Source organism: Panthera onca, chromosome A3 (assembly GCF_046562875.1).
Source record: "Panthera onca isolate mPanOnc1 chromosome A3, mPanOnc1 haplotype 2, whole genome shotgun sequence".
NCBI classification, from domain to species: domain Eukaryota; kingdom Metazoa; phylum Chordata; class Mammalia; order Carnivora; family Felidae; genus Panthera; species Panthera onca.
In genome coordinates this window covers 121196321-121219579 of record NC_138341.1, presented here as the reverse complement: position 1 = coordinate 121219579, position 23259 = coordinate 121196321, and the positions used below count along the sequence as shown (strand labels likewise).

The 23259-nt window shown below is 44.2% G+C and overlaps 1 protein-coding gene and 1 long non-coding RNA gene across 3 annotated transcripts in view; one reads left to right on the top strand and one right to left on the bottom strand.

Moving 5' to 3' along the window:
• The first annotated feature begins 89 nt into the window (after positions 1–89).
• On the top strand, positions 90–8842 carry LOC132668808 (uncharacterized). Of its 2 annotated transcripts, none has more exons than XR_009605796.3 (5): positions 90–656; positions 1016–1187; positions 2456–2587; positions 3025–3154; positions 6232–7057. It is a non-coding gene; the product is annotated as an uncharacterized LOC132668808 (long non-coding RNA). The 2 variants fall into 2 exon arrangements; XR_009605793.3 differs by lacking the exon at positions 6232–7057 and adding an exon at positions 8544–8842 and having other exon boundaries at positions 91–656.
• Positions 8843–9801: 959 nt separating this feature from the next.
• Positions 9802–23259, bottom strand: part of TOP1 (DNA topoisomerase I) — a 94693-nt gene continuing 81235 nt past the window's right edge. Inside the window, exons 14-21 of the mRNA XM_060617851.3 lie at positions 20602–20745; positions 18871–19056; positions 17795–17863; positions 17130–17244; positions 16050–16177; positions 12481–12575; positions 12104–12253; positions 9802–11105 (exon numbers count right to left, since the gene is read on the bottom strand). Coding sequence (XP_060473834.2) covers positions 11003–11105; positions 12104–12253; positions 12481–12575; positions 16050–16177; positions 17130–17244; positions 17795–17863; positions 18871–19056; positions 20602–20745 — 990 coding nt within the window. The 3' untranslated portion in view covers positions 9802–11002. The remainder of the gene's footprint in view (positions 11106–12103; positions 12254–12480; positions 12576–16049; positions 16178–17129; positions 17245–17794; positions 17864–18870; positions 19057–20601; positions 20746–23259) is intronic.

Here is a 23259-nt window from a genome sequence, read left to right as displayed (position 1 = left end):
GGCGGGGGCGGAGCCGCCTGCTGATTGGCCGACGGTTTCTGACGGACAGAAGGCTTGTCCCGCCCCTCCCCTTCGGCTGCGCAGGGCTGGCCCGCAGGCCGCTCCTGCGACTGCCGAGACTCGTCTGCCCCGCCCCTGCGGCCAGTGTGGCTTTTGACAGTCCGGTCTTTTGGAGAAGCCCCCAGTCCTGGGCGTCCCCTGTAGGGCCTTTAGACCCGTGGCCCCCAGTGGCCTAAACCTCGGCGCCCTCCACTCATCAGCCACTGCCCGCCCCACCTCGCGCTCTGCCTCCACGCGCCCTTGCAAACGCTCTCCGGAGCTTTGGTTATCCCAGACTAACTCCCCGCGTTTTCCTCCTTCCTTTCAGGTCGCTGCCTTTCAGCCCCAGAAATTTTTCTTCCTCTGGGCTGGGTCCTGAACCAGTTCCTAAGACGACCTGACCTTCTCCATGGCTTCACCCCCAGACCCAGGGCACCCATAGCGCCAAATCTGTATCTCCCAAGCATCCAACTGCCGGCTCCACGTCCCTCTTCAAACTGCTCTTCCTGCTGTCGTTACTTTCTCAGAACATGGCCCCAATTCTTCTAAGATGCTTGGGCCAAGACCCTTGGAGGTATCCTTGAGCCCTCAGTCGGCCTCCACCACCCAGCAATCTTGTAAGGCCTGTTTACCACGGAATATCTCCACTCCTCCCACAAACCCAACATCTGTCTTTTCTCATCCAGACTATTTACCCTCCTTGGTCTGGTCTGCGTCTATTCTTCATGCTTCAGTCTTTAAAAAGAAATTTAAATTGTGATCCCCTACCTTTGGCTTCAAACCCTCCATGACTTCCCATTGCATGTAAAATTCACACTCACCACTGTCCCAGCTGGTCCTGTGTGGTCTGGCCCCTTTCTTTCTCTCCCACTTCATCTCTCCCCACCTCCTCTTCACTCTCCATTCTCCAGCCACAAGGCCTTTAAGTGGTTATTTGAATAATTCACACTCCATCTTCCGGAAACCATTTCCCTAGACTTGCCCCTGCAATGTGGACACCCCTGTCACAGACAAACTGAAGACACCTGTGGTCACAGTGGAGCCCATCTGACAGATGTTGAGTCAGGCAGAGCAGGACAACTTCAGAGACGAGAGGCCCAGCAGAGCACCCAGCTGGTGCCAGAGAAAGATCCAGGCTTCTGGAATTTGTGAGTATATGTGTGCTCAGACAACCTACCCAGCTGAGTGGTGACTAGTGCCTGGGGCTGCCTCTGACTTTGTCTTGGTGCAGTGGTAACTTGTGTGGGTTTGTGTTTTAATTCCCTCAAGTGTGGCTCCTAAGAAGCTGAGAATCCAGCATGAAGTTGAGATTCTTACAGGCTTCTGCCACTTGAAGGGAGGTGTAGTGACTGAGATGGACTGCCACCTAGTGCCCACCCTTTAAAGTGGGAGGGAGGGCACTAAAGTTGACCTGGTACTCACCCGGTTTAGGCTTACACTTGTGGTTACACCTGATCCTCATAATCACCCTCTAATCAGGGATTATTGTCTCCAGTTTACTGATGAGGAAACTGAGATTCAGGTAAGTTCTACAACTTGCCTCAAGGCCACGTAAGAAACAAATGGGAATTTGAACCTAGGTCTGTCTGACTTAATACATTTTCTGCTTCACAAGGGAGGCTTAGTGGGTCCTGGTGGTCAGCAGTCAGTGGGCACAGAGGCTAGCTGGCCAGTCAGTACAGATGAGGGGAGGCTCTGGCCATGGTTGGTCCTGAGCACAGGGAACTTCACAGAACGTGAGTGCTCCTAGAGTATGGCTTGGGCTGACTTGGGCTTAAAGTAGTGTTCCCCCTGAGCTTCCATGTGCTGGGCCTTGGTGCCATGTGTTGGAAGAAAAAGAGAAATTCAGCACCAGCCTTCCAGGAATTCAGACATTAAACAGAGAAACGGTGTTATGTAGGGACAGTGGTGATGGCAGGTAGGGAGAAAGAGCACATAGGGTTAGGAGATAAAACACAAGGAACACGTACTTTAGATCTCTCTTGGTAGAAATGGAAGGCGTTGCTAGGACTCAGCATAGGCCTACAGGATGTGAGTAGATGGCCAGGTGAATTATTAGGGGTGGGTTGGAGGAAAGTACTTATCAGGTGGATGTAACATCATATATAAAGGCCCTGAGGCCAGAAAGAACTTAAAGAGTGTAGGAATAGAAAGAAGGCTTGAGTTTACTAAGTGAGGGGGAGCATGGGAGGTGATGAAGCCAGGAAGATAGGCAGAGACTGGATGGGGCCTCTCCCTGCTTATCTGATCTTGTCCATATGTCCAGGACGCTCCCTCCTAAGTACTCCTGCCCCCCTCCTCCTTGTACTGACCTGGGCAGCCTGAAGGCTGTGATATACTTTTAAAATCTGTTTCTCCATTTTCCAAGAGCTTCCCAACACAGACCATGCTTCCTTGCTTTTGCTTTTGCCTCCAGGGCCAGGCCCCCAGGGGCTCCAGAAATCTCTGTCAACAGGAGCTCAAGTTTTCAGCCTGCTGCCAGGCCCTTAATCAGAAAACAAGGCCCCATTTCCTCCTGGGACTTCTGAACCAGCATCCCAAGCCTCAGGTACCTCCCTCCACCCAAAGAGACTCAGGAAAAGCAGGGCATGCAGAGGGTGTGGTTGGTTTGGGCTTCCCCCAGCTCAGCATATATATGGGTACGTGGGTGTTACTGGCAGCTGTGTTGGCTTGGAGGGAGCAGCCCAGAACCCACACAAGGCACACGCCCTGACATCACCCAGGCTAGCCCTGCTTAGGCCTATTTGTGTCAGCACTCATGCTTCAACATGCCCAGGTCTCCACCATCCCTGTGCCTGGATTCTGGGTAAGAGTCCCGGCTTGATGCCCTTCTGGCCCTGTGGGCCTGATCTGATAGGTGTTTCTTTATCGAAACAATTAGAGCAGTGCTTGGCATATAGTAAGTCCTCTATAACTGCTTTACCCACATTGGCTCACTTATTATAGCATTATGAGATAAGTACTCTTATTATCTCTAATTTACAGATGAAAAAACTGAGGCACAGAGAGATTAAGAGACATGTTTATGGACATAGAACTGAGAGGTGATTCAGAGAGGGGATTCAAACCCAGGCATCCTGGCTGCAGAGTCAATGCTATGTTGCCTCTCATGTAGGTATGAACTATTTTGTTGTGTGTTCTCACCCTTTTCCTTAATACCCCTACCTGATGTGTTTTTTATTTTTAGTTATAGATATTCCTTGACTTACAATGGGGTTACAGCCCAATGAAACCATCGTAAGTTGAAAATACAGTAAGCCAAAAATGCACTTACTGTGCCTAACCTCCAGAACATCATAGTTTGGTCTAGCCTACCTTAAATGTGCTCAGAACACTTACACAGGCCCACAGTTGGGCAAAATCATCTAACACAAAGCCTGTCCTATACTAAAGTGTTGAATGGTTCCTGTAATTTACTGAATACTGTAGTGAAAGTGAAAAATAGAATGGTTGTGCAGGTGCAGAGTGGTTGTTGACCTTGATCACACAGCTGACTGGGAGTCGTAGCCACTGCCCAGCATCATGCGAGAGGAGCATACTGCGGATGGCTAGCCAGGAAAAGATCAAAATCCAAAATACGGTTTCTACTGAATGTATATCGCCTTTGCACCATCATTAAGATGAAAAATTGTAAGTCAGACTGTCATAAATCAGGGACCATCTATAGTTGGTTAAATGATGTCACAGGTTAGGTTCTTTGGAAGCAGACTCTGGGGCAGAGATTAGTGTGCAGAATGTTTGTTAGGGAGTGCTCTTGAGACCAACACTGTGGAAAGGAGAGAAGGAAACAGGACAGGGCACAGGGAGAAGTTCAGCTGTGATGCAGGCCTGATGACAGCCGCAGCCAACCTCCAGGGAGCTGTTTTGTCTGGTGCTGGCTTGAAATGGCTGGGCCTTCATAGCCCCACTTCAGTCAGCCCTGGGAAGAGCACAGCCTCAGTCACATGGCTGTCTGCAGCTGAGGTGATCTTTGAGAGCTGAGAGATCCTCCAGCAGTTGGGGCAACAAGTGATTCCCTGAAGGAGAATCTGAGTGGCACATCGCTATGCCTACCTCAAATGTATTCCTTTCCAGTCCTTTAAAAAAGTTTAGAGTATTTAAAACAAAGGACAAAAATATTGCACTGTAGAAATGGAATGTGCCATTAGAAGGAGGAATATAATATGGTTAGTATGGGTTAACGTGACTGCTGTTACTGAGAATTGAATGTGGCTGAGCTTCCTGGTAGGCAAAGCAAAAACTTTGTATTCTGGTAACATTCCCTGACGGAGAAAAATTTTCTTGGGGTTAAATTCTAAAAGAAGTTTCTTGGGGTGCCTGGGTGGCTCAGTTGGTGAAGTCCAATTTCGGCTCAGGTCATGATCTCGTGATTCATGGGTTCCAGCCCCACATTGGTCTCTGTGCTGACAGCTCAGAGCCTGGAGCCTGCTTCAGATTCTGTGTGTCCCTCTCTCTGCCCCTTGCCTGCTCTCTCTCTCTCTCTCTCTCTCTCTCTCTCTCTCCCTCTCTCAAAAATAAACATTAAAAAAAAATTATGAAAGAAGTTTCTCAATTGGACACTTGACTGATATAGTGTAGAATGTTCCCAGCAGATCGATAGCAAATGCTGATGCAGTTTTCATTTGTTCCTTGTAATGACATTGCATGAATATAGAAGATCTAATATACCTTCTATAGCTCAGTGAAGCCCTTCCACAATTGAGAGTAGGCAGAGTTATAGACTTGCAATCTTGTTTCCTCAAATAAAACTTTATCCTTTTTCTTTAAAATTTTTGCTTGGTAGTTTCTCATGTTAGGTGTCTGATCAGCCCGTCTCTGACTCTGTAACCTGTACCTCAGTATATAGCTGGTACTCCATACTCACCTCAATGCACCCTGAGCTCCACCCCACAACTGCTTTTCAGGCTCTTGACCTCTGGCCCCAATATCCATCTATGGCTCCAACTTAGCCGTTGGATCTCACACTTCTTAGGTTATGTTCTTCTGCTTCCCTCTGTACCTGGGATGGACTCCCAGCCCCAAGAGCCTCCTGTTTTCTATCACTCCAGGTAAAACCAGGCCTACCCAAGACTTGGCTTTCACTGCAGATTCTGCTTCCCCTTCGCTGAAGGGCTCCTGAAGTAGGTCCCAGATGTTGAGGCAGGAGAGCCGGGCTCCAGATATGGATTTTTCAGAGAGGTGGCAGGGAAACCATAATTGCTTTTCTGAAGAGAAGGGGAGGGCCCTTGCCAGCCATGGCCCAGGCTGACCTCTGTTTTTCCACTTTCTCTTCCTTTCTTTAACAGACACTCCTGACGCTCCTCTATAGCAGTAAGACAGCAGAGATGAATCAGACCAAGTTCTTACTCTAGTTGTGGGTAAAGAAATGCCAACAGACATTTGTCAATAGATGACAATTCAGTGTGGTAAGGGCCCTTGGAGCACTGAGAAGGGACACTTGTTGGTGGGTGTGGGGGTAGAGCAAAGTGAGAGATAACATATATGCCTGAAGATATGGCAGCTCCAAATATAAGGCGATCAACTTGTTTATGCAATAAGGGCACTCCAGATATTTTGTGTTTTTTTGCAGCTAAAATATAAACCTTCTTAGAGATGCATGATTCAAATGCCCAATATAACAGTTTAAGAAAGAGGAGGGGGAGGAGCAGGAAGGAAGAGAGTCCTAAGCAGGCTCTGCACTATCAGTGTGGAGCTTGACATGGGGTTTGAACTCATATACTGCGAGATCATGACCTCAGTTGAAATCAAGTTGGGACAATTAACCTACTGAGCCACCCAGGCGCCCCTGTGTGTGTGTGTGTGTGTGTGTGTGTGTGTGTGTATATATATATATATATACACACACACATACATATATATATGTATGTATATATACATATATGTATGTATATATATGTGTGTGTGTGTACACACACACATAGTATTTTAAATCATGTATTATTTAAAATAGTATATTGATGTATGAATATTGATTTTTCCCACTCTTGCCTGTCCAGTAATAAATTTATGTTCAAACTCTTTATGAATCCTTGATTTCTATGTAAGGTTCACCATTAGGGCCACTTTGACTCATCTAATATAGTTTCTGAAAGCCTATCACCTTCACTGCCTTCTCGAGTTGAGAGCATTTTTGAAAAATCAGCTTTATTGAGGAATAACTTACATACTAAAAAACGCATCCATTTTTTTAAGTGTAAAGTTTGGTGAGATTTGACGAACGGATGCCCTCCTGTAACCTCCACCTAATCAAGATCTGGAACATTTCCATCACGCTGAAGTTTCTTGGTGCCTCTTTGTAGTCCATCTCCGCTGCCCCCATCTGGCAGTCACTAACCTACTTTCCATCACTAGAGTAGTGGTGCCCATTCTGGAATTTCACATACTTGGAATCAAGGAGTATGTACCCTTGGTCTCTGTTCAGCATGTTTTCGAGACTCATTCATGTTGTTGCAGAGAGAGTACTTTTCGGGTCAGTATGTTATGCTATTACTAGAAATTTCAATCTGAGCATCATTATCTTTCATATATAACATTAAAACAGGTTTCATTTCTCCCAGGGGTATATATTACTGCATAACTACTTAACTTTTATGGAAAATTTCAAATGGATCTAAGTGTAGACAGGACAGTATAGTGAGCTTTCTTGTGCCTATCAGCCACCTTCAATTATGAACTGATGGCCACTCTTGTTTCATGTCAAACTCCACCCACTAACCAACCCCTTCCATATTGACACAAATCTTAATTCTGTTACATGTATTTCAGTGGTTTTCTGAAACTGTTTCAAAAATATATATATATGATCTCTACCAAACCTAAAAAAAAAATCAATACCGTATTGCTATTAAAGTGACCTTTGAGAGGCTTGTTTATACATAATACTTGGGATTGTGAGAAATAATTACTAAGTCTGTGGTAAATTTCTTTGCCTCTTTGTTTACTGATTTTGTCAGGGGACTACTTGTAATCGTCCAAAACTAGCTTGACTGAGGTCATTTCAGGGTAATGTGTTTTCTCCAAAAAGCGCTTTTTGGTTCAAAACAAGTTGAGAGCATCCCATTATATGAGGGATTCTGTAAAGACCAAAATGTAGTAAGTAAACTCTTTTCTCAGAATACATGTTTTTTTTTTTTAAGTTTTCTGAGGGGGAACTACCTATGTTTGGTGTATTTAGGAGGGGATTTCAGTTGGTAATTTACCAGGTGTGGAGGTGAGAGAAAGGAGTGAAGGATGGTGGCTCCACTAGACTCTGGTTGAGGGGGCAGAGTGGATGGAGGTGCCTTTCGGTGAGATGTGAAACAGCCCAGTGGCTGTGTAGTTGGTACTGAGCCGAGTTCCAGAAATTGGTAGATCTAATAGCCTGGGGACCTGGCCCGCAGCTCCACCATGGGTCTGGAGCTCAGGAAAGGGGTCTAGGCTGGAGACAGAGGTTTGGGAGTCATCACCCTCACATGCAAATGAAATTGGCCAGGCCAAGGAGACAGTCACAGCAGCCAGGCCTGGGGGGGGGGGGGGGGGGCGCGGAGGAGGGGGTGGTAACCAAGATGCAGCAGACTGGCGGAGACTGGAGTTAAAACCAGGAGAGGGTGCCATTGTGGAAGCCAAAGAGAAGTGCTTGGAGAGGGGAGTGGGCACGTATTGTACAATTCCATTTGTGTGTGTGATGTCCAGAAAAAGACAAAGGTATAGCGCAAGTAGATTTAGTGGAGGCTGGAGGTGGGAGTGGGGATTAACTCTTAAATGGGCAGGAGGGATCTTACTGGAGGAGAATATGCTAAAACTGACTTATGGTGACAGCCATAACCTTCAGTAGGTAAAAATGTTACACTTGAAACAGGTGGATGTTTATGGTACGTAAAATATATTTCAGTAGGGCTACTAAATCAAAGAATGGTCGCATGCCCAGTGCCACAAAAAGCTTAAGATACACGGTACAAGCCCATCTATCGGTCACTCACTTGTTGGCGGTTGTGGTCGGAATGGAGGGAGGAATTGGGGGCAAGGTGGGACAGGAGCTGGTTACAGTGGGTGGGGAATGATCTGGTAGTGTGGATGACTGGCTCCAGGCACTCATATGTGAAATGGAGAGAGAGAGGGTGAGGGAGAGGGAGATGGCTGGGAGCCGGGAGCTTCCTTTTTTCTTTCAAACGTGACATAAGTCCAGGGTGGATTTGATGGATGGAGGAGCTGCTGAGCAGCAAGCAAGCACCCAGATACCTGGCTTGCGTTCCGCTTTGCCTACAGCTGGACTTGAGCATTCCAGAGTACCCTGACAGGAGGGGCTTTTCCGGACCTTACACATCAGGCCTCTGCTCCTGGACAAGGCCAGAAGTGTGAGGAGGGAACCAAATCTACTGGAGGAATAAGTGAGGCGAATTCTCTCCTGACTCCAGGCTCAAGTATTTCTCAGGGCCTTTCACATCTGGCCCTCACCTACCTGTCCAGCCTCTTCCCTCATCCCCACTGGACAGTTCAGTTTCCCATACTCTGGTTTGCTCTCCCAGGCCTGCCACCACCGAGGGAGCCCTTCACAATCGTTCTTGACCAGGATTTAGTTGCCATGCACCTGCCCTCAGAAGACCTGTAGGAAGATCCCTGCTGGGAAAGGTAGGCACGAGTTGCTGCTGCCCATGAGTAAAATCATGCCTGTGAGGCCTCCTGTCCTTAATCCCTAGTTACGGACTAAGATTTGTCCCCTGGTTGTGGCAGGTCCTGCTCCAGTCCCAAACCTTGGGCCCACGTTCTCATCACTCACCCCCAAGCCATAAAGTACAGTGTACTGATCAGGTGTTGTAAGAGCCTCTGTTGCCATTTCTTATGTTCAATGCTTTAGCTACCTCTACACCACACGATTAAAAAAAATACGTGGTTGTAATCTGCTCCAAAGCACTGATGGTATATAACCTCCTTTATTCTTGGGGTGAATGCTACCTCCCTCACTGACCGATGAAATGCAGGCTGCCAAGGAGGACCTCCAGGGTTCTCTGCAGTGGGCCAACACCAGCCCAGCACCCAGCCCCAGGGAGCGGAGAGACCATCCAGGAGATGGCTCTCCTCCCAGAATATACCTGTGCATGCTAGCAAGCTAGAGGGCCCAGGGCTAAGTGGCCAATTCTGACCACTGATCTTCCTGCTCCATTTGGCCAGGAAAGCTCTCTCTTCACCCTAAATTCCAGACTTAACAGTAACCTAGTATAAAGAAAGGAACAATTTTTTAGGGACCCTACAAATGTGGATACAGGAGCCCTGGGGAGTGGCCACAGACCACGCTTTTTCAATTAACCAATCAACACGAGGAGAAGCCTACAGCTGGGTCTCTGGGATCCAGTGTCCTAACTGGCTTAGGACCCTTAATTCCTGCCATCCTGACTGTAAGCTTACCCAGACAAGCTCCCTACTGCTTCTGGCCAATATGCTCAGAAAGCCTGTCTCCCAAATACATTCACTTTATCTTGCTCGATAAACAATACCTACCCTGGGCTCCAAATTCAGTTCTTGCACCCTCCCTTACTTCCTGGGCCCGCTTTTATCTTAGGATATGGACTTTGGCTCCCCTCTGACCCACACCCAAGGCAGCAAGACAGGTGCAGCCCCTTCCAGGCCCCACCCAACCCCTGGGGAGGGAGCCTCCAGTGCCGAGCTGAGCAATGAGAGCACATCCCACACAGAGCTGAGCCCTGCCCTCTCGCACCAACGCCCCCCCACCCCAACTTTGCCCCAGTCAGGTCGGGAACCTTGTGTAACAAAGAGGCAGACACTAGGTTTCCGTTAAGTTGTAGGAATTTATTTTAAATAACCTACAGTTGATTAAAAGGGAATTCATGATAAAAATAGAAGATACTTGAGGAAAGATGTGGGAAATGGACTCTGCACACACGCTAAACTAACAATGCTTCTAAAACTAATGATTATAGCAAAAAATGTCTTCACATTAAAATTCTGCTTTTTATGGTTTTTTTTTTCCATTTTTTACACAATTACAAAAGAAAAAATAAAAGCCCTAAATTCTTGATTATTTTTCCTTTTTTTGGACCAAATACTCATTTTCCTCTAAATTATTGACTTGTGGAACTTTTTACACAATAAAATCTTTCAAGTGAAAGATTGGGTTTAAAATGAAAAAGATGGATATCTGAAGGGTACAGAGAATGCTCAGAACAAAGAATGATGGGAAAATGGTTTCAGTCACTGATTATTTCATTATCCTTAGACTCACTCACCCCCTCATCCCTCCCCAACCCCAATCTACACGATCTTTAAGATCAAGAAAAAGGTTTAAATATTTTAAAATAATTAAAAAGAAATAAAAATTCACATTTAAAAAGGAACACTCAAGTCAGGAAATATTTTCCCATCATGCTTTTCTGTGAACAGGTGTCTGAACCAAAACACTGCCGATGTCACGACTGCTTCAAGTTTAATGAAAATTGATTCCCATGACAATAGATAGTGACAATTCTCACTAACAGGTGCGCTGGGTTTTTGTTCTACTTAATTTTAAATTCCTGAAATGGGGGAGGGGGGAGGGCGTTTAGGAATTCATTTCTATTAAAATATAGAAGTTATTGCAAAACCCTAACTGTAAAAACGCACCAATATAATCGGACTTCGTATACAGTAGCTAAGAGAATCCAAATGCTTCAGTGAAACAGTGAATTTGCCTGGCAGAACTCTGACAAATTCCCATCCACTTGCTCTCTTGAAAATAAAAACAAAATTCAAAACAAATCATACAGCTAGAATTTTGATATCTGAAATATTTTTAAATAAGTTGTCCATAGGACAACTGGCTCAGCTCTCCCTTATAATATCTCCAGGTTTATCTTTTCGCAAAGATGTTCGTTTGTTAAGACTCGCCGCCTCTCTCCCTCAGCTGTGAGGGTAAGCAAGGCTCACAGTTTATCCACCTTCCCCAAACCACACTGTTCCTTTTCACAGAACCCTGCCCGCCCCTCGAGACTGGCTAGAACTCGTAGTCCTCATCAGCCATGTCGATGGCCCACGCAAACTTCTCCCGCTGGGTTTTGTTGTAAATTTTCTCAATTGGGACCCCCCACTTCTTGCACCTGTACACAAAGGAGAAAAAGGGGGATTAGTGTCTCAGGGAGCGACAGCCCAGACTCAGGGCAGGGACCTGAATATGCTTGCTTCGTGTCCATCTGCTGAGAATGAATTTTAAGAACATGCCAAACATATTCTAACAGTATCATGTGCTCGTGACCTCTAAAGTAGATGCTACTACAGATGTACTAATGAAAAAAACCTAATGCAGGGAGTTGAGTAATCTGCTTACCTTGTCATGCAGCTAGTGAGATGGAGCTAAAAAGTGAACCCAAGCTGTCTGGCTCTGGGGTCCATGCTCTCAACCACAATGCATACTGCCCCTCAATCTAACTCAACCTCTAGCACCCAACAGGACAAAAGAGCAAAAAGGGTACAAGAGCCGGGTGGAACCCCTGACCCATAGGAGCAGGTCAGGCTCAGAAAAATGCACATTAATTAATAAGCATCTTCCAAAATATAAATAAATAAAACTCACTTATTTTGGATGTCATTTTATGACTGTGTGGGGTTAAAAGGGGACACAAGCAATAGAGAATTTATCTTTGTTATAAGCTCCCTCTAACTCTTTCTGTACATTGCTCAGATCTGCAGTCTTTTTTTTTTTTCCGCTTGTTCCTTTCTTCCTTTACTTGTAAAAAAAATTTATCGAAAAGTTTTGTTCAAGTGTAGATAGATGGGCTCCTTTTAGATTTTTCCTTTAATAAGGGCCAAGAGTTCCTATTCTTGTCCTAAAGTTCCATAGGGGTAGAGGCTGCAACTGCCTTTTAAAAACAGACAAAAACACGCTCCAAGGCAGTATAACAACATTACTGACCATTTAGGGTCACTGAAGATGTTCTAGTGCAGTTGCAGTGTGCATAGTAGAAAGGCAAGGATTTCCCAAAGGACTTCCAAGTATGAGGTGAAGGGATGGCATGGGAAGGCCAACAGTGCTCTTGAACCCTCCACTACATTCTCAAGCCAGCAGCAGGAACCCAAGAAGGGCCCAAAGATTACTTACCAAGCTACTGTAATCCTTGGGTCCAGATAATTGAGTTTGGAGGTTCCCAAAGCAATTTGTTTATTTTCTTCTCGGTCTGTGGCCTGAACTTCGAGCTTCATTAACTGCTCCTCCAGTCTTTGCACAGCCTTCTTCTTTGACTCTACCACCCTGGAAGAATGGAAGTCATCAAGAACCAGGCCTAGCTTCTGGACAAAAACACTGCAACCCCACCCGGCCATGCAGGGGCAGCAAAAGCAGGAAAACCCTAAATACATCGAGATTTCCAAAAGATACAACTCAGAAACTCTAGAAAAGCTGGGGCCCCTGGGCCTCTGATATTACCCCTGCTTTTCTCTCAACCAGTCCCCAGCTCTGCATAACAACCAGGTACATACTTCTTGGTCTTTGCATCCTTTAGGACCTTGGCATCAGCCTTAGCACTTTTCAAGTCTCTCCGGGCATCTGCTAGTTGTTCCTTCTTGGCATCAATCTAGGTGGGGAAGAACAGTAAGGTTTAAAAATAAAATCAGCCCGGAGAGAAAAGAGCTCCATCAGACATGAAACCTAGAAGCTGTCTCCACCAGGCAGGCTGCCTGTGTCAGTGGCATGCCACATAAACCTGCCCCCTCTCCCAGGGTGGCTTCATGAAGGCACAGATTAGATGCACAGTGACTGCTGAATGCAAATGCTATTTCGTCATTTATGTTCTTCAGTGCCCCTTCAAGAAAGCAGTGATCCTTCTATAGGCAGTGACCCAGGGCCTGTCCCCTTAATGCAAAAGCTCAGGTTACAGAACCTGCCAGGACCGGGAATGTGGGTGCCAATCTTTCGATCACGTAACGCTTTAGTTTTAGACACCTGGGAGGAGGGCTACAGATGAAAACTGTTTACTAAATGGATCCTGTGTCAGGTTATAGCATTCCTTCTACAAATACTGCAGGAGATAACTCTTTATGAAGCTGAGACAGGATCCTTGCATCTACTGAACCCAGCTCATTCCTTAGATTCTGCCAGCACTCTGGGAAGGAGCTGCCAGCTTCTCAGGAAAAAAGGATGCACTGGAGAGAATACCCAAGGGAACCCAGGAAGCTAAACAGCTCAGCCAGTCGGCTGAAACCTATATATGGCACAGCCTGGCTTTGGCCTTCTGTATTTTAAATGAAAGGGAGGGGAGACTGGAAGGAAATTAAAGCAGTTATCACTCAAAAACAGAGGTCTGAAAACATTTTTAGCTATGGAGCTCTTTTTTCCAAATAAAATCTCATGGAATCCCAGTTTATAAAGGATGAAACAAGCAATTCCAGCCTTTCTTGCTTATAGAACCCTTGGAGGGCCTCTGGAAAACCTAAGTTCTTAGTTCCTGCTTAAGGACAGCAGTAGGCAACACCAGGAAACTAGAGCCCAAACCAGGGAGCTCATGCTGCTGGGGGCAGAACCTCAGATGTGCTATTACCTTTCCTAACCTACAAGGTCAAGGGAACCTCTGCAGAGTAAATAAATACTTGCCTGATTCAACACAGTCTGGGCTGTTGCTCTCAGCCTAGAATTGTCTGTTAAATATACACATATAGCCCAAGTTTGGAAACAGAGGCCACCATTGTGAGAGAATCATTAAATGTATTTTACTATGAATGGCTTACTTCCAACATCCATGTTGTCCAAAGTCAAGCTAAAGGAACTGATTCTATACACAAAAGCATCAGACACCACTAGCTAGATTCTTCTTGGGCTAGAAATTTAACAGACCACAATCTTTTAACCATTTCCGTGGATGCTATATTGGCAGGCTGTTTCAAATTCTCTCAAAGCATCAAAGACTCCATTGATTCACTTGGCAAACAGGGGCGTGTGTTTGCTTTGTGGGCACACAGGAGAGGGTTCCTGGGCTTGGAGGGCTCGTCTGGCAGGCGGCCCTGGGCTGCCCAAACAGTGGTTCCAGAGTAAGATCAACAAAATACCTCCTCATGCTCCAGGGGGATGGGTAGCTTGAATTGGGTAAACAGCACCTGAATATTCATGCTTTTATTTCTGGCTTGGAATAACAACATGGGGAGAGTAGATGATTCCACATGACCACCATTTAACAGAGTGGCAGCGAACAGGAGCTGCTAGGATGGGTGGCCTATAGGGTTCTTTGCCTGCCAACCATATATTCTAAGGATTTGAGAGGTCTAGGGGTATATATTCATTTACTGTGCATATGTGCATCCCTCTAGCAAAACCAGATGGCACCTGTAGCATGAACTGTAGGTTGTGGGTATCTTTTGACCCAGACATACTACTACTGGGTATTTATCTTGAAGAAATTTCAACAGGAGGAAAATATATGGACCTGAAAATGTGTATGGAGCCTCACTTTATAGCAGTCATTTTTAGTTTTTATTTTAAATTTATTTATTTATTTAAGAGAGAGAGAGAAAGACAACAAGCAGGGGAGGAGCAGAGATAAGAGAGAGACAGAGGATCCAAAGTGGGCTCTGTGCCGACATCAGAGAGCCCAGTGTGGGGCTCAAGCTCCCGAACCATGAGATCATAACCTGAGCCAAAGTTGGACACTTAGTCAACTGAGCCATCCAGGCACCCCTATAACAAGTCATGTTTAAACTCCACCTGTCCTAGTACAGAATTCTGTAAATGTGGATGGAAAAGAATTACATCTGTAATTTCACTAACCTCTGTTTGAAATTCATCATTTCGTCCTCAATTATGAATGTGGGCAACAAACCATAGTAGTATCAGTAGTACCTAGGATATATTCGCGACCAATATAATACAGATATTTCCGGATCATTAAAATTGTTGCAGAAATCTTAAGTATTGTTTACGTATTCTTTACTACCCTTGAAATTTAGTGATTATTAGACCCACCTTCAGATCTTACTTAATAAGTTAATAAGGAAGCACATCACAGACTTTAAAATATACTTGGTAAGTGTATTTCAGGATAATTGGTCCTTTGTGACAACCCTATGTGTCTGTTCTAGAGTGAAATACCTGCCAGTTCTCACTGAGAGTTAGTACGTTGGAATGGATTAGTTACGTAGCCATCGCTAATACAGAAACGCTCACCACCGAAGTGTTTAGTGCCTTGTGGCTTGAAAGCGCAGTACCAGACAGAGTCAGAAGGAAGAAAAGCACATGGAAGAGGAATAGCATCTACTTGTTTGCATGTCTCTCTCCCTCTAGGGCAGCAACTCTGGCACACAGCCAGAATTCAACAGATGTTTGATGATGAGCTACATAAAAATATGAGTCATGTGGAATGTGTAAAAATAAAAATAGTTGTGCTAGGATTAGGGGGAAATAAAATATCATTGTTCATCATTTTTTTAATTTGAAGCAATCTAATTTAGAAACAGTTGTATTTCTGGACTGTGGCAAGGAATGGTGAAGACCATCTTTATATCCATTATTCTCGTGTATAATAAGGACAATAATATTTCAAAAGAGGGTACACATCAAACTCAGCTTTTCAAAATAGGAAGAGTGGCCAGTGCAGGAGTTCTGTTCACAGAATACAGACTTTATATAAAAAAAAAAAAAAAAAAAAAATTTCAATGTTTATTTTTGAGAGAGAGCAGGTGAGTGTGCACGCGCACATGAGCCTAGCAGGGGAAGGGCAGAGAGGGAGGAGACACAGAATCTGAGGCAGGCTACAAGCTCTGAGCTGTCAGCACAGAGCCTGACACAGGACTCAAACCCACGAACCGCAAGATCATGACCTGAGCCGAAGTTGGAAACAGACTTTCTGAACAATGAGTACCTGATACTCAGTTATCTTCATCAGGAATAACTCCTATCATATTTCCATCTGTTGATCTTTAGCATGGACGTATCTTCCAGAACAGACCTAGAACTGGCCTTCTCATATCCCAGCCCAGAAGGCCTCTTATTTGCAGATCATCTATCCACAGCAGATGTGGCTCCCTTCATTTTGCGACCACACCATCCAGATCCACATTACCTTAGATTGCAAGTTCATCATGGACTTCTCAAAAGTTTTGGGTGGTGCCCTCTGATGGTTACAAAGAATTGCAACAGCTCGGTTGGCACGGTTGTAAGACAGGATCTTTGCTGGGATGTTCTCATCAGCTGTGAAGAAAGAAACATGACAATAAAAGAGTTTGTATATCTGAGGAGAATACACCACATGGCTTCCCCAGAACTTCCTCATGATTCTGCCAGCCCTCATCTCACTAAGATGATCAAGTTCTCCTGAGACACAAGGTCAAAACTGAGAGTCAAGTCATCAGCTTGTCTGAAAGGCCACCCCCTGTCCCCCAATGTAGTCTGAAGAAAATGTAGAATTGGAACAGAAAAGGTCTCTAGAGGAGGACAAGACAAAAGGATCACAAGCTTTACGTTTTAAAATCATAAGTCGGTATCTGTTTTACAAAGAAAAATTAAAAGTGTCATTGGAGGAATATTTTACTTATGTCACATGGCATACTTTGCCCCACCCCAATATACTGACCCTCAAAATACCCTCTTTGGATTTTCTGGCTTTTATATTCTAAAGCCATTTGACATAGAGGACAGAGGAAATTTAGCAGTGGCTGGGCTCTAGAAAAAGAAGTTTGTGGATGTTGGTCATACCTCCTGCACCTGGTTTTTAGGAGAATACTATCAACTCTTAAGGGGGTAAAAATGGCAGAAACTTCAGGGGAAGGATGTGCTCTCCTTTTACAAAATAACAATGACAACTTTGTTCTCTCCAATCTAACCAAACATTATCGCACTTTCATCCTATTACCTTTATTAACATACATATAAAATATAAAATGCAGGCATTTCAGAACAAATAAAAGCTCCTGTCAGCATTCCATGAAAATAAATCTTGAAGTTGGGGTAGGAAAGGTGAAATAGCACTGACCTTCTGTTTATACAACTAAGCCTCAGCTCTCTATTAGAGATACGGAAGGAAAAGTTTCCAGTCACAAAGTTAGGGAGAAAAAGCAAAACCGATCCAGGACTTAAGCTAGCTGAGCAAGGGCAATGGACGTACAAATAAGGGTACAGGCCTGTTTGGCCAAACAATACTTACGGGCTGTGAGTTCTTTCAACTGTTGCTGTAGCGTGATGGAGGCATTATATGTACGGAACACCTTGGCTGTCAAGCCCTCCATGAGATCCTGAAGATGCTTGTTCAGAATACCAGTCTGGAGGAGACAAGGCAGAGTATATTGGGATTTAGGTAAAAGCCCTACCACTCTGCCCCTTCTGGCAAGCAAGCCCTAGGACATTTATGCCAGTGCAATCTCAACTCTGCCAAGTTTACTGCCTTGCCAGTGAGAAGTTAGAAAAAAAAAAAAGAAAAGAATTCCAAATTACAGGCTTGCATGATACCTCCCTATGAAGTACTTTAATCTTAAGCAGGCCAATAAAACAAATGTGTCCTTCCCTATTAAGACCTTCCATGATAAGCTATCAGGAAGAGGGCTTTGGTCTCCAGCAGAGGTGGCTGGGCATCCAGCAAGAGAAGACTCTGTTAAGGGCCAGAAGGGGATAAAAGGCAGGGTTTGTCTACCTGTCTCAGGACTTTGGTTGTGAATTCACTATGTGCCTGAGGGAGGAAGTGTGTCTAGGATAGGATGGCACAGGACAGACTAAAGGGAGAGTCCAAGCCACCCCTGGGCAAACCTCTCCTTTAGGAGCTCGACTGGCTCTGGCTGGGCCCCTCCTTCAACCCACTGCACTTTGTCCACTCACATTGAGTCTATCAAAAAGATCATCCTCAGGCTGTTTGTTCTCCATAAATAGCTGTAAGTTCTTAAAAACCTAAAAGAAATAGAAGAACCTATTATTTGAAAAGCCTTTACTTTGGAAATAATTGCAAACGTACAAAAACTTGGAAAACAAAAAAGCACAAGGAACACTGACATCCTTTACCAGATTCACCCATTATTACCATTTTACACATCATTTGCCACTCACATAGTACACATGTCTGCCCCATTTCTATGTGTGTGTATATACATGTTCATTGTTTGTTCTGAACCATTTATGGGTACTTGTATTATAGTCCTTTACCCTTAAATACCTCAAGGTATTTCCAAGAATTTTCTAAGAATAGAGATACTGCCTTACATATGCACAGTACTCATCAACTTTATAAATCTGCATGAGGACATACTTTAGCCGTCCAGTTTGGTCAGCTGACCTAGTGATATCCTCTACCTCCCCAGTATGGAACCCAATCTAAGGTAAGGTATTATATTTGTCATGTCTCTTTAGCCTCATTTAATACGGACCACTGCCACAGCCAGCAAAGCCCCATTACCTGATTAGACATCAGGCTGTTAAAGGACTGGATTATGGGGGCCCTGCAGCACCATCTTCAGCTGTGGGCTCAGAGGTTTGAGGATAACAGGCTACTGCTTTGCTCAGTCAGGAGTTGGGGAGAGGCTGAGCAAAGCTACAAAAGTGACAAATGTACAACATGACCAGGGGATACTAAAACATGGTTGAATCATTACAACATGGTGAGTTAAATCTTATGCTGAAATTTGTCATAAGGGCCCACTCTCTACAGCGTGCTCTGTTGAATACTACTACAGGATGTGGCCCCCTAATCCCAGGAAGGTAGCATGGAGCAGAGGAGGTGAGGGACAGGGACTAAAAGGAGGTACACAGGACAACCAACAACACCTCTCCCCTCTCTTTCAAATCATTTTCTTCTAGTGCTGAGCAAAATGCAGAGCATACAAAAAGCACTCAATAACTGTTGAATGACTGAATGGAAGAAAGAAAAAACAGGCAAGGGAGCACAGGCCACAGGAACTTACTCGTTTCTCAACAGGTACTTTGTTATAATATCTGATTGAATCTTTCCCAAGGAAGTCAAACTCTACCACGTATTCCTGACCATCCAACTCTGGGTGCAGATTGATATGCTCCACACGAAGTGAACAGCAACCCACAGTGTCTGCTGTTTCTCCTTCTTCCTTCTCATTGCCTGCTCTCAGAGCAAGCTGTCCAGGGAGGAAGGAAAAATGAGAACAAATGAAAATACTTCAATCTCACAGGATCTACAAGAAACCCAAATAAGTCTCCCAATTCTCTTTGGGACAGAGCATCAGTCTGCAAGGCCTGGGAATTCTGGATTCTACACCAGTGCTGCTTCTTCAAATAAAATGAAGTACAGAGAATCAAAATAGTATGATCCTGTCTCAGAAAACCAAGCTTCTCTTTATTCTGTTCTCTCAAATGGGGATGGAGGAAAGAATTTTTCTTTCTTTCTTTCTTTCTTTCTTTCTTTCTTTCTTTCTTTCTTTCTTTCTTTCTTTCTTTTTCTTCCTTCCTTCCTTCCCTTTTCTCTTTCTTTCTTTTTCTTTCTTTCTTTCTTTTCTTTCTCTTTCTTTCCTTTCTCCCTCCCTCCCTCCCTGTTCCTTTCTTTCTTTCTTTTTTTTTTTTTTTAAACAAAGCAGGGGCGCCTGGGTGGCTCAGTCTGTTAAGTATCCAACTTCGGCTCAAGTTATAATCTCATAGTTCGTGGGTTCAAGCCCTGAGTCAGGCTCTGTGCTAACAGCTCAGAGCCTGGAGCCTGCTTCGGATTCCATGTCTCCCTCTCTGCTCCTCCCCTGCTTGTGTTCTCTCTCAAAAATAAACAAATATTTAAAAAAGAAAAGAAAAGAAAAAGAGTGGCTCTCTCAAGCATTTTTTACTTAAAGAGATATATTTCAGTTTATAAAAAAGCAGTAATAATAAAACAAAGCAGCAAACAAAGCAGCATTCCTATTCTGGGCAATCAGACTCAACATGCGAGTCTCTTAATTTTGCTTATTTTTTAGATAACTCAGAATTTGAGCTAATCAGCACTAAAATCTTCTAAAAGGTACTGACAAACTGACCTCCCTCACGGTCTTTCAGGGGTGCCTGGGTGGCTCGGATGGTTAAAGCGTCAGACTCTTGGGTTTCAGATCAGGTCATGATCTCATGGTTCATGAGTTTGAGCCCCATGTCGGGCTCTGCACTGACAGTGCAGAACCTATTTGGGATTCTCTCTCTCTCTCTCTCAAAATAAACAAACTTAATAAAAAAATTTTTTTAAAACACAGTCTTTCAAACTGTAGTTGTGATACATTACTGGTTTAACCAGTTTTAAGGGTTATAACCGCCCTTTTTAAAAACAAGAAACAGAATTTAAAATGTCAGAATTCACTCCTTGTAGAAAGCTAAACATTGTTTTGTGCAACTTTTGTTTCAGTTATACACAAACACCTATATATATATGTATACATATATGTACGTATATGTATATATCTGTGTGTTGGGTCTGTGATGTAAAATAAAATTTTTTGGTAGCTTATAGTCAAAAAGAATTTGAAAACGTCACAGTATTTCTGGCAGATTCAGATAGCAGTAGACTCTGAACGCCTCTCTCTCCACCTCTACCTTCCTTACTCAACCAGAGGTTGGTGCTTCTCTAATACTTAGTACAGGGCCTGGAGGAGTAAACAGGCTCCACATCTTTGATAAGCTGAACATGTTAAGCAATGTGACAGGACGATGCTCACCTTGTCGATGAAGTACAGGGCTACAGCTCTCTGCCGAACTTTCATCTCTTTGGACTTCCAGTCTTCTCGATACTGGTTCCGGATCTTGTCCACACACTTCTTAAGCCGCCGAGCGGTCTCATATTTCTGCCAATCTTTCTCACCCTGCAGAGACCCAACCCCAAAGGTGGATTGCTTAGGAATGGTGGAGTAAAAACAGACTTTGAACACCCAAGTTCAGAGCTCTGAACCAAAGAAAAGAAGCCTGAGCTTAAGCTAGGTAGAAAAAGAGTACTGAAGAGAAACCATAAAGCATTTAACCTGATGAGAACTCATGCTGTCCTGTTTCACTGTCAAGTACACACACGGCTGCTTTCTAATTGCTAAATTGTTTATGTTCTTGGGAAAAGCCCACATGGCACATCCCCAAAACGGACTTCTGTCAACACAAAGGGTATAAACATCCCCATTCCCACATCAGCATCATGGCTCTCTCTGCTCCTGAATCTGTGAGCCAATAGCAGTTTTCTGCTAAGACCGAATTTCATTACATTCAAGACAACCATGCACAATTTGATGGAAGTGTCAAGGAAATAGAGCCAAAGATTACAACTTGTAATTACTAAGGAACACAATGACTTCCAGGAACAGCTGTAATTATTCACCATTTTCTAACTTCTGCTTTTTTTTTTCAATATATGAAATTTATTGTCAAATTGGTTTCCATACAACACCCAGTGCTCATCCCAAAAGGTGCCCTCCTCAATACCCATCACCCACCCTCCCCTCCCTCCCACCCCCCATCAACCCTAACTTCTGCTTTTAAAAGTATTCTTGATTAGATTGAGGAAAGCAATGTTACTAGGAAGACTTTTTTTTTTTAAACATTAGAGCTTTTGATATAAGATTTTAAGATGGATTTTAAAACCAATGAAATGTTTTTGAAAGAGAGTGAAAAGATGGTCTCTACCCAACAGTGACAGGAGATTAGTCCTGCTGCCACGCTGAAAGGAAATTCACAAGCAAGGGCTGATACTAATGTCAAGTGAGAAAGGTAAGAAAGGGGGAAAAAAAAATCCAAGGACTCCCAAGAGAGTCAGGGAGTATTCTAAGGTCTAAAACAGATTATATGACATGAATACAGGGATGGAATTCAAGAACCCAAGAATCTCTGCAATTAATTCCCCCACCTACGAGAGAGAGAGGGACATCGTGATTTTTACCCACATATGCCTAGTTCCCGCCTATGCCATGGGACACATGGTCCTTGAAGTGTTCAGAACTGTAGTCAAAGTAACTAGCCTTCTGAGCATGCAGGGAAGTTGGCTAAGTGAAAGCAAGAAAGATCTACTTCTAGCTCCACCAGCGCCCCGAACTGCAAGCTCACCCGGCTGCACTAAGGGTTCATCACTCTGCCACAAACGTATGTGGCCAAGTTGTTGGTAAGTGAACTACTTGTTGTGGGTGGGTGATTTAGCAGTTGTTGATACAATACAGAAGAAATATAAAAGTTCTACTTCCTGACAATGGCAAGCTGAAAATTTCTCACTGGTTTTTCCAAGTATGTACTAACATTTAACAGGGTGAAGAAAAGGTATGATACAGCTGTCCTCATATACAAGTAATCCATTTCCATGACAATCATGTGAGAGAGACACACACGCACAATCTTCAACACCACAGCCTCCCGCTCAGGAGTGGGCTCTTGGCCATCACTCTAATGCATGCAGGCCTACTAAAGCCTAACTCCAAGTCTTCAAAGTCCTGTAGGGTCACATTTGCGCAATTCCTTAGTTATGCCACTGAAACAAGGTTTAGAAAAAGCCAACAAATAAGCTATTCACAGAGGATACCACAAGACCACTTTTCCTCACAGGTTGGCTCGGTTCCTGACCCAAGGATCCAGGATTCTCTCAAGTAAGGACATAAGAGGCGGGGTGGAGGGGCAGAAGCCACCTTGTCTGGGTCTGGGGGAAGGAAAGCTAGCCTCCAGGAAGTATGCTTACCCCTGCCGTCAGTTTCCTTGAACGGAATCCAGACAGTAAAATGCACTCGAACAGGCTTTCTCAGACTACTCCCAGAAAAAAAAAAAATCCATTTAGGTCTTCCAGACAGGGTCCTCCTCAAAACCATCGCAGTGAAATGAGGTATCCACCACAGGGGAACTGCCTTTAACCCCCTCCTATCTTTCCCTACCCAGTCAACCCTCTGTATGGATGAGAATCTAATTTGATTACTTATAAGTGACATTCTTTGAGAGACTGTTTTTAACTAGTGGGCTCACCATATTTTCTGGTTCTAATATAACTGCTTACTCATTAAGCATACTGGATAGGGGCACCTGGATGGCTCAGTTGGTTTAAGTGTCTCTTGATCTCGGCTCAGGTCATGATCTCACACTCATGGAATTGAGCCCCACATCGGGTTCTGTGCTGACCGTGTGAGCCTGCTTGGGATTCTCTCTCCCTCTCTCTTTGCCCTTTCCCCACTGGCACACTTGCTTTCTCTCTCAAAAATAAATAAACTTAAAAAAAAAAAAAAAGTCTAAAAAAATATACATATATACTAGGTAAATGTGGTCAGGATCTGAATTCAGGATACAAAGTGGGAAATGAGCTAAATCCTGTTCTCCAATCCTCTCTCAGAGATTTGTATTGGGGAGCAATGACATTTGCCAAT